Here is a 17,523-nt window from a genome sequence, read left to right as displayed (position 1 = left end):
AGGGGACTTTACAAGTCTCTGGAGACCCGCAGTTTGGAAGAGTGGCAGTCCCCTCTGAGTAGTCCCCCGCCTTTGGATCCTCCCATGAGGGGAAGTGGGACTTCTTCTTTCAGGACACGAAGGTCAGGCTTGGTAATGACTAAGAGGTCCCTGAGCCAGTTAGTGGGTGGAGAGAGTACTTAAGTATCAGACCTTCTGTCCTCTGGCCAATAGACACCTGACTGGGATACACACACATCATGGCCAGCCTGCGAGTCCCACTCCTGGTGGCTCTCGTCCTTCTTGCTGTGGCACTTCAGACCTCCGATGCAGGTGAGGCTGGGGAGTAGGAGGGTGGACACCAGAGAATCTGGAAAGAGTCCCAGAGTGAGTCTGCCATTGGGCCCTATGGCTTTGGGCTAGCTCCAACACTTCCCCTGGACCAGCTCTATTACTTCTCAGAGCCCAGGTGTACACATTTATAAATCGGGTCGCTAGGAAGGCTGAGCTTTTAGGATCTGCCAATTGGTTTGGGGGTTGTGTTATGCAAGACCTGGGGATCTCGCTGCCCAGACAGCTCAAATATAGGGTCCCTGGGAGTGGGTGCAGTGCCTGCAAGGTACCAGGCTTGAATCAGGGAAGGTAGAGCCTCTCTTAAAAGCTGGCCCTGCGCCACCCCACTCCCCCAACACCCAAGGTTTGCTCTGTCGCCTGTTGTGGATACAGGGTCCAGATCCCTCTTTCCCATGGCAGTGTCAACACTTCTGTTTTGGGCTGGACAGAAGAGTGGTCACAGTAGGAGGTGAGGCAACTACAACCAACCAGTTGTTGCTCACAGGATCGAGTATCTGGAGAGCTTCCTTGTAGCAAAACCCTATGGAATTGGTATTCTTCCACAAGCCTTGGAGATAACAGATGAACAGGGTCAGTCAGAGACAGAGTGGGATTTGAACCAGGTCTGTGTCGTAACTGTCACCTGTCTGAGCCTTGATTTTGATTCTGTTACACGGTCTCACTGGGATCTTGGATGCTTACCTTCCCCTCTCTGACGTAGCCTCACTGAGGCATTGAGAAGAGGAAGGTGCACCTCTAGTTCTGTGTCGCGTACATGGGGGTAGGGAAGTCTGCCGTAGGGCTGAGCATTCCCCAGGCTCCAGGGAAGCTGGTGCTATTGTCCACAGACTGGCCCAAAGTGAGCATGAGGCTCTTCCTGGCTGAGAAAGAGGTGCAGGACCCATTTAGAAGCTATTTAGTCTTTCTGAATCCACTTCCTAGAACTGACTGTCCCAGATCATAGACACTGGGCCCTTAGTGGCATCTCAGAGACTCCCCAGGCTGGGGTACATGAGGCTTAGAAGATATTCATCAGTGTGGAAGAGAATCTTTTCCCTATAGGTCAGTTTGTGATCAGGGGTAAGGCTGAAGCTGGCTTCTCTGTGCTCCAGCTAATGTCCCCTGGGTCCCATGTCTCCTCCAGGTCCCTATGGTGCCAATGTGGAAGACAGTATCTGCTGCCAGGACTACATCCGTCACCCTCTGCCACCACGTTTCGTGAAGGAGTTCTACTGGACCTCAAAGTCCTGCCGCAAGCCTGGCGTCGTGTGAGTAGGGAGCTGGGGCTTCAGAGCCTTGGAGGGTGGGCCCAAGGGTAGGCAGGATGTATCAGACTCCTATTCAAGAAGGCTTGGCTGGATGGGATGGCTCAGCCAGGCTTGGGTTTTCTGAATCCAAGAATGATAGCATTATTCCATAGATACTGTTGAACATCTGTGGCCTGACAGAGCTGAGGACGGCCGCTGAATAAATGGGTACCACCCCAGCATGGCATGGACCTGTGGGCAGTGTGTAGCCACAGGCTATTGACGATGAGAAGCAGCATAGTTGTTAGAGTACAAACAACATGCCTGGAGCCATTCCCTGACAAGACATTCTGGGTCCTCCCAGTGACCTGGAATTCTTCGAGGTAGCCATTTTAATCAGAGACATACTATTAAGAGCTGACACCCAGAGATGGCTGCCCACGTGCCCGGGCTATTCTGAATACTACCCGCGTGACTCATTCAATCTTTAGAGCAATTCTTCATAGGCAAGACCCAGGCTCAGCAAAGGGAAGGGGATCCAGGCTCAGCAAAGGGAAGGGGATCCAGGCTCAGCAAAGGGAAGGGGATCCAGGCTCAGCAAAGGGAAGGGGATCCAGGCCCAGCAAAGGGAAGGGGATCCAGGCTCAGTAAAGGGAAGGGGATCCAGGCTCAGCAAAGGGAAGGGGATCCAGGCCCAGCAAAGGGAAGGGGATCCAGGCTCAGCAAAGGGAAGGGGATCCAGGCTCAGCAAAGGGAAGGGGATCCAGGCTCAGCAAAGGGAAGGGGATCCAGGCCCAGCAAAGGGAAGGGGATTCAGGCTCAGCAAAGGGAAGGGGATCCAGGCTCAGGAGAGGGAAGGGACTCTCAGGCTTAGCAAAGGGAACACAACCTAGGCTCAGCAAAGGGCGAGAAAAGCAGGCTACGTAAAGAAAAGCATGGAGCAAGGTTTCCCAGGCTGCAACAGGAGCACCTGTATTCCTGGGCGGAGTCTTGGCTTGTGGCTCTCCATCCTGGTCCAGTTTCTTCCACCCTACCAGAAAACTCATCTTTCTGTGGTAGTCCTCTGGCTGCTTCTGACCCCTTAGATCCTGCTGCTAGCCACATCACCTATCTGATGGTTCTTGGATTTGGGGTCATGACCCCACCTCTGTTCTATAATCCCCTCTCTCCTCTCTCTCTCTCTCTCTCTCTCTCTCTCTCTCTCTCTCTCTCTCTCTCCCTCCCTCCCTCCCTCTCTCTCTCTCTCTCTCTCTCTCTCTCTCTCTCTCTCTCTCCCCTTACAGTTGATATTATCTCTCAGAGGTGTCTACAAATGGCAGAATAGGAGTTTTCCCAAGGTTCTGGCCCCTTCAGCTCGGAGACTCTTTCCCATCACTTCAGTAGAGCCTTAACTCTTTGTTTCTCAAGGGCAGAAGCAGCATGTGCTCTTTAACCCTTTACAGCCCTGTCCAGTGATTGTAGTCTGTCTGGTTTCCCTGCACAATGAGGAGGTGGCATGAGCTTAAGGGTCTCTTTAGCATCACAGGACAGCTACAACAAGTGGGAGTCACAGAGCTCATGGCCTGCTACACGGGAGAGAGTGAAGGACAGACTCTAGTGATCCATTGACTCTGAGCCCAAAGGAACTGTAGAAAGAATGCGGCTTGACAGATGGAAAGACAGATACACAGGTAGGGACCAGCTGTGGGTAAACTGCCCAAGAAGCCAAACTCAGGCTGGGCATGGTGTCCCACACCTTTAATCCCAGCACTCAAGAGGCAGTGGCAGGTGGCTCTCCATGAGTTCAAGGCCAACCTGGTCTACATAGTGAGTTCCAGGACAGCCAGGATTACATGGTGAGACCTTGTCTCAAACAAAACAAAACAAGAACAAAAACAAAACAAAACAAAAAAGACAGGCTCAGTGCTGCTATTGTCCTCAGGCTCTGCTCACTAGTGGTCAGTGATTCAAGTCAGGTCAGTTATGTGGGGAGCCAGCTGCTCTCCGCCCTGTGGCTGGACTCTTAGGAAACAGAGATGGAGTGGGAGCAGAGGCCCCACCACCAGCCAGGCTGTACCCACTTTGCTAACTACAGCTTCAGTGCCCAGGGCTGGCCTGGTACTTGCTTCAGGTGTCCCTTGGGCCACACTTGTTGGTTGTCTTAGTTTCTTTTCTAAATGCTGTGATAAATGACTGGGTTCTGACAAGAATGACTTGGGGGAGAAAGTGTGTGTTTCAGCACACAGTTCAGGGTTCAGGACATCACGGCAGGGAAGTCATGGCACCAGGAACTTAAAGCTGCTTGTCGGACTGACCCTGGGCTCCAACCTCATAGGTAGCAATGAATATCCTAGTAAGGGCACCAGTGGAAGGGGAAGCCCTGGGTCCTGCCAAGACTGAACCCCCAGTGAACGTGATTGTTGGGGGGAGGGCAGTAATGGGGGGAGGATGGGGAGGGGAACACCCATATAGGAGGGGAGGGGGAGGGGTTAGGGGGATGTTGACCTGGAAACTGGGAAAGGGAATAACAATTGAAATGTAAATAAGAAATACCCAATTTAATAAAGATGGAGGAAAAAAAACAAAAAAGCTGCTTGCCACATGCCATCCACCCTCAGGAAACAGAGGGATGAGTGCAAATACTCAGCTTGCTCTCTCTACTTTTTACCATCCAGGATCTACTGTCCGGGGAATAGCTCCGTCACAGTTAAGACAGGCCTTCTCACATCACTTAAAATAAGACAGTTCCCGGGCTGGAGAGATGGCTCAGTGGTTAAGAGCACCGACTGCTCTTCCAGAGGTCATGAGTTCAATTCCCAGCAACCACATGGTGGCTCACAACCATCTGTAATGGAATCCGATGCCCTCTTCTAGTGTATCTGAAGACAGCTACAGTGTACTTATATATGATAAATAAATAAATCTTAAAAAAAAAATAAGACAGTTCTCACGGGCATGCCCAGCGATCCCCCTAAGGGATCCTAGATACTGTCAATTGACAGTTAACACTACCCTCATGGACAAACCTATTTCTCCACCAGATAGATGCTCTGGGACTCTCGAAAAGGCCTGAAAAGGATGCTCTTCAAAGTCACAGTCCAGCCCCCACCCAAGACATAATTCATGCTTTCTTCTATTCAGCCAAATTTCTTTACATCTGTGGGTAGAATGGATGTACAGGGACGGGGAGCACAGGGCAGGGGCACACAGAGTTGTTGCAAGAATTAGAGAAGCCATTATAAAGAGGATGGAAAACTGCTCAGTCAGTAAAATGTTTGCTGACCAAGTATTGAGGACCCAAGTTCCAATCCTTAGCTCTCATGCAAAAAAAAAAAAAAAAAAAAAAAGCCAGATGTGGCAGCATGTGATTAGAAACCCCCAGTCCTGGGGAAGCAAAGATAGGAAGATCTCTCAGCCTTGCTGTCCAGTCTAGCTGAATTGGAGAGCTTCGAGTTCAGGGAACTATATTTAAAACTAAGATGGGTAGCAAGTGAGGGAGGCACTCTATGTTGACCTCTGGTCTCTACATGAATGTGCACATACCACACCCCCTCTCTCACACACAGACACACCACACCACACACACACACACACACACACACACACACACACACACACACAGAAACATAACAGTGTAAAAAAAGTTGGGGCCATTATATAGCACCTACTATGTGCTGCAGCCCTAAGTAGCATCTGCCTTCTTGAGCAGGACAGTATGTATCCGGATGGCTCCATCAATACCATGCAGCTGGGCAGGGCTGTCAGCCCCATTTTGCAGATGTAGAGACCAGGGCCTAGAGAAGTCAGCTGACTTGCTAGCAAGGAGCAAAACCAGAATACAGTCCAGATAGGCAGGCTGCAAGGCCCACACTTTCGGCAACGAGCCTGCTAATGCTATGGCTTTCTCCATTACCTCTCTTCCAGTTTGATAACCATCAAGAACCGAGATATCTGTGCTGACCCCAGGATGCTCTGGGTGAAGAAGATACTCCACAAGTTGGCCTAGGGAGAAGGGCCTGATGACCACGGGTCTGGTGTCTCCACAAGGCTCAGCAAACCCTATCCTTCTGCCATCCAGCAAGAGCCTTGCCAACAACTCCACCTTTGCTCACCTCCATCCCCTGGGTTGTCACTCTGTGAAGCCTCAGGTCCCTGTACTTCCTGTCCGTCCCCTCCAGCTCATTCTCTTCCAACGTGGCAGCCGGGAAGCACTTCTGGCTAGCCTTACCCAATACCTACTCCCCACTGCTTTAGATGAGACCAGGGTCCTTGTTTTGGTGCCTTTGGATCCTATGATGCCTTGGCCCCCTTCTCTTCTTACATGTAGGGAACACCAATATCTTTCAAGTATGTGCTACCCAGTTCCTCTTCCTCGGAGGCTGCTGGGACCCGGAATATTATCCCTGCTGCAGGCCCTCTCCAGCACCACTCACCTCCCAGGCTTCCATCCGTCCCAGTCCCAAGCCCCATGCTTCAGACTTCCTTGGCCCCCACCTACACTCAGAATTCTGGGAGTCTCAGACTGGTCCACTAGGCCCCAAGGGAGGAGGTCCCCACAAGAGCTCCTCCTGTTTCTCGGTCTCCAGCACAGGAGTGGGCTCAGAATCAGATTTCTGAAAGGAGCTGCAAATTCTACCAGTAAAATTAATCTTCCCCCATCCCTGATGTAGGCAAAAGGCAGTCTCCTCTCAACACGGAGACTCAGGTTGTTAGAAAGGGGCTATGTAGGTCAACTGTGACCTAAATTCACCAAGAATCAACTTCCATCCATCCCTCTTCAACCGAATGTTAGGTCTTTTACTTTTTCTACTTCTGACTCCATGCCTGTGTAGTTGATAATCAAAGTCATGCTATGGTGACAGTGATCGCCATAGCTTGGTATTATAAGCTATAGTTATATTTATATAGGAAAGAGGATAAATATATGTGAGGCCAAATAGACGAACTGGAGAGTCTTAGGACCTGGGGGCAGGAAGGACCATACAAAGCCCTTCAGAAAGCAGCTGGTTGTGGGAGCTACAGGCACAGTGGCATAGTTAAATTAAAGAACTTAGTTGAAATTATTCTTGAGTGGCTGGGGCCAAGTCAGGAATTTAAAACTCACTCTTGCTTCCCTGGAGACAACAGTGCCCCAGGGTGGGGAAATAAATCTGCTTGCTCCTCTGGAGGGAACAGTGGCCTGGCTTAGCTGAGTGACTGGATTGCGTGAGCCTGAGGACATTGCTTTTCCCCTCGGAGCCTCAGCTGACAGAATATGGGACCACAAAGGGTTTTCCCCAACCCACAGGGACTGACAGTGCCAGCCACAGCTGTGTCCAGGGCTTATGTCCTTCCAGAAGGAGCACCCGATGACCAGGGCCACCATTAGTGCTACTCTGCCCACTGCCATGCATGTCCTGAGGGTCACCTCCTCTCCTACTTCTGGGAAAATAAATGCTCGTCAATAGTGCCTGACTTGTCTCCTTGTCATCTGTTTCGCTGTGAAATAGAACCATGGCCTGTGCCGCTTACTGGAAAAGGCTTGACATTTAAATATAAAGTGACTTGTGGTGGATACAAGGCTTGGGAGGCGGCTACACAAATACCAACAGAAAAGCCAGGCATTTGTCCCCAAGTTCACACTCACCTTGCTTGGCCGTGCATAAGATCACTGCTCATCCCCATGTCCAGAACTGGATATAGAATGTTCATTCAATGGAAGACTTCTCTTCTCGTATAAGCACATCCAACATTCCCGATACATGGACAGCTTCTGAAGTGGATATCCAGGAACCTATGTCTTTTTTTTCACCCAGATCTGACTCTAAACTTTAATTCCTTTTCACTGGCTGGGATCTTGTCCTGAGTTTACCACTCCCTTTAAAAAGCATTAAGCTTCTTTTTCTTTAATCTGTTTATCTCCTTGAACACAGGACTTAGCTCCATTTCACTTCCTGGTGCCCCATTTCTCCTCAAACTGTACATTTTGTATTTTTTTATAGATCTGCATAAGAGTGGCCACTCACAACCACATGATGGAGGCTGTTTTGAGATTTCCTCTGCCAGTGCAATGAAGCCAAAACTCTTCAATTTAGCCTCAGTCAGATTTTTCCGGACAAAGGCAAAAGACAACCACATTCTTACTCAAAATATCACAAGAACGATTTCCAGGCCACATACAAATATTCTCTTCCTCTGAAGTCTTCTGAGCCGGGCCCCTACAGTTCAAATCACCCCTTAGCACCTCCACTTTCCTCTGCTCCTACTAGGCTGGCCCATTAAGCCCCACCTGAAGCTTTCAACCCCTTTCCAAACCCAAAGTCTCAAAGTCCATATCCCTCCAAACAAAAGCATGGTCAGGCCTATCACAGCAATACCCGGTCCCCTGGTGCCAACTTCTGTCCTAGCATTTCTATCGCTGTGAAAAGACACCAAGGCCATGACAACTTTTATAAATGAAAACATTTAATTGGGGCCAGCTTACAATTTAGTCCGTTATTGTGATAGTGGGAAGCAGGGTGGTACACAGGCAGGCATTGCACTGAAGAAGTACCTGAGAGTCCTACATCTGGGCCCATAGGCCGCCAAAAGACAGAGGGACACTGGGCCTGGCTTGAGCACTTGACACCTCAAAGCCTACCTCCAGTAACACATTTCCCCCAACAAGGCCACACCACCAATAAAATAATGCCACTCCCTGTGACTCTGTGGGGGCCATTTTCATTCAAACTCACACACACACACACACACACACACATTTCACACTGCCCAGGAAACAAAGAATGACCCTTACAGCTCAATGTCTTCGTGTTTTCTTGAGTGTAAGCTCCAACCACGGGCATCCTGAAGGGATCTAGTAGGCATCGCAAACATGGCTCTGGCAGATCTCACCCTTCCCCATTCCCTCTGCCTTGCTAAAACCCATTAGATTACATTCCTAAAGCCGCCCACCAAGGTCTATTCCCCTATTTGACCAATCCCTTATCCTGAGGCTGACCACCAAGGTCCAGCTAACAAAAAGTACTGAAGTCCAAAAGTCAAATCTCCCTTTGGCTGCCCTAATTAACCTGTCCGATTAAAATTACAGGTCTCATCCTAACTTGGGGTTTCCCCTTTCTTTTTATAAACTGCCATTTGCCTACAGGCCACGTCTGTCTCTTCTCTATCCGGAGGCAGCTCTTTGTCCCTACCAGGTAACTTAACAATCCCTTCCCCCTCTCCCTTTCTCCTCTCCCCTTCTCCCCATCCTCTGTCTTCTGTCTTGTCTCTTGTTCTCTGCTCTTTGTCTCCCTGGGGTAAATAGATCTCCTTTGTGCTGAGAACTTGGTCTTGGGGTGTTCTGTACAGAATTGGTCTGCCTCTTAAGATTCGCTCCATGGGCCTACTGCTCCCATGTAGACTTCAGTACAGATAAACGGTGGCAATGCTAACACATCTAAAATATTTAGCTCTTTTTATGAACTTAAAAACTCCTATAGGCATCAAAGACCAACTCGACCCATCTCTCACAGGTCAAAAGGACTTCTGCTAACCAACAGCCTGTTCCCCTGCCTGTCTGTTCCTAAAGGGTGGGGTCTCTCCCCCTTTTTCTGGTCTCAGAACTCCCCTCTCCCTACTATTAGGGCCATAAACCTGAAAGTTTTACATGTACGCTCAGGATAAAAACCCTAAACTCCTTAAAGACGGACACTTTGCTCCTGTCTCTCATCTATCTGTCACAGCAGATTTCAAATCAACTCAAACTGCTCCAGCTCTTTCCTCAGAATACACACCATGGTCCAGCCTCACAGACTACCTCAGATGGTCCCACAGAGCCTGGACAAGTAAAGCAGCCTGCTCTTCCTGACCTTGACCAACATTTCAGCTTCCTTGGGTCCCTAACAACAATACCCCAATGTCTGCAGGAAGCAGCCAGAGAAAGCAGTACGGACCTACCCAACACCTAATGGCACGTTAATAAAATGAAAAGGTGGGACTGAAGGGCTCTGGTAGGCCCGAGCATGGCCGGAGCATGTCAAACATAGCTCTGGTAAGTCCTGCCCCTCCCCCATTGCCTCCTCCTTGCTAGACTAATGACATTCCTAAAGCTGCCCACCAAGGTCTATTCCCCTATTTGACCAATCCCTCCTCCTGAGTCTGACCACTAGGATCCAGCTATCAAAGTACTGAAGTCCAGCGGTCAAAATCTCCCTTTTGGTCACCTTAATTAACATGCCCAGTCAAAACAAACCAACTCATCGTAACACGGGATTTCCCCCTTTCCCCTTTGTAGTTAAATGCCATTTGACTACAGGCCATGTCTGTCTCTTCCCTATCCAGGAGTAGTCCTAGGCAAACATCCCCTTCCCCTTCTCCCTTGCTCCTTTTCCCTTCTCCCTCATCCTCTGTCTCCTGTCTTTGTCTCTTATTCCCTGCCCTTTGTCCCCCTGGAGCAGATAAATCTCCTTTGTGCTGGGAACTAGGTTTCCGTGTGTCCTGTGTGGTCTCCTGCCCGTCCACATCCTGTCAGCCCTCGTTCCCTTCACGTCTGCTTTGCTGGGCTCTCGAGGCAGTCGCCGCAGATGCAAAGCATTTGCCAGGAACAGCGTTTAGAGGAGCACACGCCAAGGATGCTGGCAGATACGAGGCTTCTGCAGGGCTACCAAGGTGCTCTGCCCCATGAGCCTCGGTTCTCTTTCTGTGACCAAGGAGGAAATAGTAGACACCAGTGAGAATCTGGCAAGACTAGAAGATCCAGGACACCAACCCAATAACAAAGTAGACAGGGGTCGACAGTGACAGTAGTGGAGACACAGCTCTGAACTGGTGCTCGGGGCAGCCTGAAGAGTTCTCTTCAGAGACCTCTACTTGGGTGTAACCAGATCCTTCCCTCCGGCACAGAAAAAAATTTCAGGACGAGCCAGTATGAAGCAGACTTAGAGTTTACTCAAAGGCACTTAATAGATTTAGAAGCAGGGGTTAATACAGAGGCGCTCAGAGGGGAAGACGAAGCCAAGCACATGGGAGTGTGGGGTGGTTTCTCACAGACAGCTCCTCCCTCCCCGCCATGTTGCCTTTACCATAAGTATCTACCAGCCTGATGGGTTCTGAGGCTTTATTTTCAAAGGGTTGCTAAGGAACCCAGATGGGATCCCGGGTTGGTTCCCGAGGAGCTGGACCACTATTATTACATCTCCATTACTCTGAACAAAGTTTGAGATTTCCAGAGACCATCTGGGAGTGGAATAGACCTTTCCCCAGGTCGTAGACACTCAGGTCTCAGGCTTGTTCGCTGCTGTGTTAACACACAACGTCTGTCAGGAAGAAACTGTTTCTATGTGGACTCCGCACACCAATGCTGTTAATGTGCCAGCAAAAAGCTTCAACGAGGCTCTAGACTGAGGCTCCTTTCCCTTCCCGTTTCCTTCCATAATCTTCCCTGAATTGTCTCAGAAGGACTTGAAGAGACCTTTCTCCGCAGAAGATACTCAGGTGGCCAAGAAATCATAGAAAAATATGCTTAGCGCCACCACCCATTGGGGAAATGGGAATAAAACCCACAGAAAACACAACAGGAAACCTAAAAGGTAACACCGGTTGGCAAGAATGTGGAGAAATGTGAACTCCTAGGGGGATGGAGGAGCCACGAGCCGCTGCGGACCTACGGACTTCCCCAACTTCCTTGCAAGGCTGTGGGAGCAGCTCGTCCACTTTTACGCTCTTCCTGTGGGTGGGGGCGCGCCGCATCTACGCAAACTGGCAGTGGCCATGTGCAGCCGCTTCGACTCCATCCCTGTGTGCATCTCCCTTCTTGGAGACATTTCTGAGGCGACTTCCACCGGCCTCGCTCGGCGCTTAGCCAGGAGGACCACAAACAGGTGTTTGTCAGCTACGACCTCTCCAATACAGACAGCGACTTCACGTTACTCGTAGAAAACAGGATTATAGAAGAAATGGAGACCTTCCCAGAACAGTTCTGAGCAGCAGAAGGAAGCGTTTGTAACTTGTATATAAATTACATGGAAATAAACAGGTCGATTTTGTCCTCAAAAAAAAAAAAAAAAAAGGAACGTGAACTCCTGGGCACAGGTGTTTGGGGTACAGACTGCTACAGCTGCTCTTTAAGACACTGGCTGTCCTTCCAGAATCAAATGATGGAGTCACGCAACCGCACGGTTAAGCCTGTGGGTAGTGTGTATACATGCCAAGGAGATGGCTATGCATTCGTGTTCATTGTAATACACTTTACAACTGGCCAAAGACGGACATCCTCAGCATCCACCAGCAAGCGTGTAGGAAGCAGATGTGGCACAGCCACGGTGAAATACTAATCAGCATTTATATTCTATATATTTTTATTTTATGTGCATTGGTGTTTCGCCTGCATGTGTGTCTGTGTGAGGGCGTCAAGCGTTATAGACAGTCACTGAGTCACCATGTGGGTGCTGGGAATTGAACCTAGGTCCTCTGGAAGATCAGTCAGTGCCATCTCTTCAGCCCCCTTTCTGTTTGGTTGGTTGTTTTGTTTTGTTTTGTTTTTTCAAGGCTTCCTTACGTATCCCTGACTGTCCTGGAACTCACTCTGTAGACCAGGCTGGCTTCCCACTCAGAGCTCTGCCTGAATTGCCTCCTGGGTGTGGATTAAAGGCGTGTGCCACCACTGCCCAGCTATTACTGAACACTTAAAGAGGGGAATTCTGACTGGTGCTATTACATGCATGAACTTTTAGGACATTGTACTAAGGGAAATACAATTATCCAGCCACGAGGATAAATGTTATATTTTTTCCTTTCGTTGTTGCTCCTCCTCTTTTTCTTTGCCCCCCTCCTGGAGTGGCAATGGACCCAGGGCTCATTCTTGTAAACCACGCGCTTACCACAGACCTAGAATGTCAAAGAGCACTAAGAAATCTCAAGATGTAAGATCGTGGCAGAAATTAATGAAGTAAACATAAGGAACTGATGAAGCAAAGAGTTGATTCTTTAAAAAGAAAAGATTGGCAAACCCTCAGCCAGTTAATCAGAGGAAAGGTAGGGAAGGCACAAACCCACAAAGTCCGAGGTGAAAAAGGAGACATCTCCACAGAGCAGATTCTGAAAACCACAAGGATGTGTTTTAAGATTTATACTCATTGAAACTAGAAGGTCTAAGAGAAGTGTGTGGCTTTCTAGATGGATATGATCCTACCAATGACACCAAAGATCTATAACGTGCAACAAAAATCTCCCAAATGAAAAAAGGCCAGAGCCAAATGAATTCAGTAAAAAATTCTACCAGGTCTTCAGAAAGAAGAACAAATAACAATATCGAATTATTTCATAAAACAGAAAAAGAGGGCCAGTAAATGGCTCACAAGATAAATATCCTTGCTGTGCCGGGTGACATCCAGACTTTGATTCCTGGATTCTACATAAAGGTGGAAAGAGAGGGCTAAAACGTTCCCTCTGGCCTCTATGTGCATCCACACCCTACACTAATAAATCAATAAAATTTAAATTTTGAAAAATAAGGAAAGGAACACTCCAAATTCCTTTCAGGAAGCCAGTGTTATTTGGATACCGAAACCAGGTAAATGTCCGACAAACAGAAAATTATAGGCAAATCTCACCAGTGGACATAGATGAAAAAAAAAAAAACTCAATAAAATGCAACCAAATTTAACAGCACATCAAAAAAAAAAAAAAAAAAAGATCATTCGCTCTGATCAAAGTGGCTTCATTCCAGACATGCAAGGATAGTTCAACACAGAGAAATCAATAAATGTAATTTATCACATAAATGCACTCAAACGTGGGCATAACATGTTCATCTCAACAGAGGCAGAAAAATCCAACATCCCCTCAAAATAAAAGCTCTGAAGGGACTAGGGAGAGAAAGAACATATTTCAAAGTGATAAAGCTTATATATGACAAACCTATATTCACTCTCATGATAAATGTAGAAGAGGAGGAGGAGGAAGAGGAGGAGGAAGAAAAAGAGGAGGAGGAGGAAGAAGAGGAAGAAGAGAAGGTAGAGGAAGAGGAGGAGGAGGAGGAGGAGGAGGAGGAGGAGGAGGAGGAGGAGGAGGAGGAAGAGGAGAAACCCAAAACATTCCCCACTAAGATCAGGAAATAAAATGAAGGTGCCCCCACTCACTTCTGTCTAATGTAATGCTTGAAGTCTTAGCTACAGCAGTAAGACAACAGAAGGAAATCAAAGGGATGCGAATAGGAAAAAGGACAAAGAGTGTATATTTGCAGATGATATGATTTTGTGTATAAGAGATCCCCAGAGATTTCACAGAAAATGCTTAGAGCTGATAAACATTTTCAACAAAGAGTTGCAAAATTAACATCCCCAAATCACTAGCCTCTTAAAAAAAACAAAGACAAACACGCTGAAGTAAATCAGGGAAACAATTCCATCTTCAATAACAGTTAGGAGGGAAGAGGAGGGAAGTTGGAGGAATTCCATTATAACAGTGTTGAGACAGACTATGGGACTTTTGAAGTTAGACTGAATGCATTATAATATGGTTACAGGCCTATAGGATCCAGGGAATACAATGTGGGAGTTTGAATAGGCTAATGCTTTGTCGGCTGGGAGTGACACTACTTGAGAAGGATTAGGAGGTGTGGCCTTCGGGGATGAAGCGTGTCCCTGGGGTTGGGCTTTGAGGTTTCAAAAGTCCAAGCCAGGCCAGGTGTCTTCCTCTTCCTGCTGCCTGTGGATCTGGATATAAAATTCTCAGCTCCTTCTCCAGCACCACGTCTATGTGCTGCCACCATGCTCCCCACCATGATGATAACGGACTAAACCTCTGAAGCTGTAAGCAAGCTCCAATTAAATGCTTTCTTTCAAAAGGAGTTGCTGTAGACAATAGAACACAGGCTAAGACAAAGTGTTAGCAGGGTAGGGAGTATGGGGGTGAGAGAAGGAAATAAAGGATAAAAAAAAAAGACTAAAATTGGAGCTGGAGAGATGACTCAGCAGTTATGAGCACTGACTGCCCTTCCAGAGGTTGAATTCAATTCCTAGCCACCACACGGTGTCTCACAACCATCCATAATGGAATCTGATGCCCTCTTCTGGTGTGTCTGAGGAGAGCAACAGTGTGACATACATAAAGTAAATAAATAGATCTTTTTTTTTTAAATAAAAATGACTAAAACCCGCTACATTTTAAAAATCTCAGAGGCAAGAAGCAAAATGACAGTCACAAGAGGTAGGGGGAGGCAAGAGTTAGCCATTTTTGATGGGTTTATGTGGAAAGAGAGCGTTCTGGAGGTGGACAGCAATTGTCACCCAGAGTAATGTGTTTTGGAAGCCTCCAAAAGAACCAGTTAAGGAGTGAATGGGGTTCACACAAAGGAAAACCTGTGTAGAGGAAACATGGGTCAAACGTTCCATTTCTGGGGGATAGCAATGGTGGGCCCAGTTGCTGACCTCCATGTGGACTGACCTGCCTTGTAGACAGGCTCCTGTCTGCAGTCCAAGAGTGGGAAGACCAGGCCTGCATGGTCATGCCAGACTGAGGCTAAGATAGACTCGTGTGTCTGGGAGACCAGACCAGAAACATTTGCGGATGAAAATCATGGATTCTGCAGAATGTCAAAAGCGTTGAGACTTAAAGATGAGTGGGCTTGGCCAGGCACCGGAGGAGGCTGAACAAGTAAAAAACCGGATCAAAGATGTTCAAAACCCATCCATATGCAGATGCAACTCTTGCAGACCAGAAACAAGAGTGATCCAGTGGACATAATCTAGATGTGAACACTGAGAGGACATCAGGCCAAGATTAATGCCAGGCACTGCTACACAGACTTCACACTCTATGCCAGTTCTTCTCAGAATGGGAAACTCATCATCTGGGACAGCCATGCCACAAACAAGGTCCATGCCATTCCCCTGTGCTCTTCCTGGGTCATGACCTATGCAGACCTCACCAGAATTATGTCTGGTGGCATAATTCTGGAAAACATCTGTTCCAAACTCCCTAAGGAAATGAGTGTGCGAATCGTGAGCTGGGAGAACATGCAAATTATCTGTCATGTCGCTGGTTCCGGGACAATGATCAGACAGTCACCAACTCTACAGTTACCACATGTGTCCTGTAGGTCATCAAGAACACAGGCCAACAGACAACCACACTAACTGGACACACTGGACACGTCATGAGCCTGTCCTCCTGACACCAGACTGTTTGTCTCTGGTGCTTGCAACGACGGTTCAGCCAAGCCCTGGGATGTCTGAGAAGAGATGTGCGGGCAGACCTTCCGTGAGTCTCACATCAATGCCATCTGTTTCTTTTCCAGTGGCAGTGCCTTTGCCACTGGCCCAGATGAGGTTGTGTGCAGGCTGTTTGACATCCATGCAGCTCATGACCTACTCCCATGACATCATCTGTGGGATCACATCTGTATTCTTCCCTAATAGTGGCCACCACCTCCTTCTTGCTGGATAGAACGATGACTTCACCTGCAGTGTCTGGAAGGCTGACAGAGCAGGACACCACAACCATGTCTGTTGCCTGGGAGTGACTAGTGATGGCATGGCTGTAGCAACAGGGTCCCAGGACAGCTTCCTCAAGATCTGGAACTGAGGCTACTGGTGGATGCCATGGTGACCAGAGGACCATTCCAACCTTAAAAAGATACACAGTGATAACTTATTCTACCCAACTCAGACACCCATGCCTCCTGTAAGAACTTCAAAAGGGCACGATCTTTTTTCCTCCACTTAATATTGTTGCCAAGAAGAGAACTTCCATTAAAAGAAGGATCTCTGTGCTGTGAACTAAAACAAATTGTGTGTTTGTTTCTTCTGGGCCACTGTCTTTGGTTTCTTATTGGGATGAATTGTAAAAGGAAATATTACAGTAAGATGTTCACCAGAAGGTAACCTCGAGTATGAACATGAAACAGACACTCCTCCTGACTGGTTCATTTACATTTTAGACCCAGATCCTGTTTTGTGGTACCCATGAAAAACTAGTTGAAGACTTTGATTACCTGTAATAATAGTTTTAAATATCAAGTCATTTGTAGCAGGATTTGGGAAGTACTCACATTTTCTTCTTAAATGCACTTCTTTACGTTCAGCAGTTTAGTGAATCAGAGCTCACAGTCTGTAGAAGCACAGAGGGTAATAGAGTAAAAGACTAGGGAAAACAGATAGATCTCATCAGAAAAGGCAAGTAGAATAGATAAGTGTGGGTGGATTAGGGGCCGGAACGGAAGGGTCAAGTAGAGACAGGGAGGGAAGAGGGAGATGAGGGAGACGAGGGAGATGAGGGAGGTATGGCAGTACCCAATTAATCTACTCAAATTGATCCCGGCAGCAGCGGTGTTCCTTGCTATCCACCCCAATGTTTTGGGTTCCTGAACAGAATATAAGCACAGATAGCCTTTATATGTTGATATGTCCAAAATAGTTCAATGGCTGAATTACTTCTTAACGTCTATGTGTCCCTCCAATATATCCAAGTTATTACTTACTATAACCTATATTTTATCTTTGTTGTCCTAGTCCCAGTCAGGGGTCCTCTTGGGGGCCACTCTTCTCCAGTTCCTATATGGCAGCTATGTTCTCCATCCCACACATTTCCAGGTGTGGTATCTTCTCTCCTCTACCTTCTCCCGGCATCCTGGATCTCCTCTTCCTCTCCTTCTTCAGTCCCTTGTCCAGGAATCCTAAAGGTGCCCCCGCTGTCTGCCCTGCCCAGCCATTGGCTGCTGGCAACTTTATTTACCAATCAAAACCATCTCGGGGCAGGGTTCCCTCAGTGTCTTAGTGTGAACGTGTAGATTCTCATGTAGTTTGGGTGACCCAATCTAGCATACTACAAACAGCATTAGATCTAACACTCAACAGGAGGGAATGCAGAGAGAGAGAGAGAGAGAGAGAGAGAGAGAGAGAGAGAGAGAGAAACTAAGGGGCTTTTGAGGGGTAGGATGGAAAGCTAATACAGTAGAAACTTGCTAAAATATATACATATATGTAGGCAATCTAAATGAAATTGCCAAAAATGGGGGAGACAGAGTCCT

General features: G+C 47.8%; 1 protein-coding gene and 2 pseudogenes across 1 annotated transcript; all 3 read left to right on the top strand.

Annotated features, from left to right (window-relative positions):
* The first annotated feature begins 216 nt into the window (after positions 1-216).
* Ccl22 (C-C motif chemokine ligand 22) lies at positions 217-6,987 on the top strand. The gene is given in 3 exon segments (NM_057203.1): positions 217-312; positions 1,457-1,580; positions 5,463-6,987. Coding segments are annotated over 3 exon segments (279 nt in total). The 5' UTR covers positions 217-239; the 3' UTR covers positions 5,545-6,987.
* Positions 6,988-11,130: 4,143 nt separating this feature from the next.
* Positions 11,131-11,757, top strand: Psmg4-ps1 (proteasome assembly chaperone 4, pseudogene 1; annotated as a pseudogene).
* Positions 11,758-15,110: 3,353 nt separating this feature from the next.
* Gnb1-ps1 (G protein subunit beta 1, pseudogene 1) lies at positions 15,111-16,399 on the top strand (annotated as a pseudogene).
* The last annotated feature ends 1,124 nt before the right edge of the window (positions 16,400-17,523 follow it).

This window comes from Rattus norvegicus, chromosome 19 (genome assembly GCF_036323735.1).
Source record: "Rattus norvegicus strain BN/NHsdMcwi chromosome 19, GRCr8, whole genome shotgun sequence".
NCBI classification, from domain to species: domain Eukaryota; kingdom Metazoa; phylum Chordata; class Mammalia; order Rodentia; family Muridae; genus Rattus; species Rattus norvegicus.
Note: the sequence above shows the minus strand (reverse complement) of the source record. Positions and strands in the feature narration are given on the sequence as shown.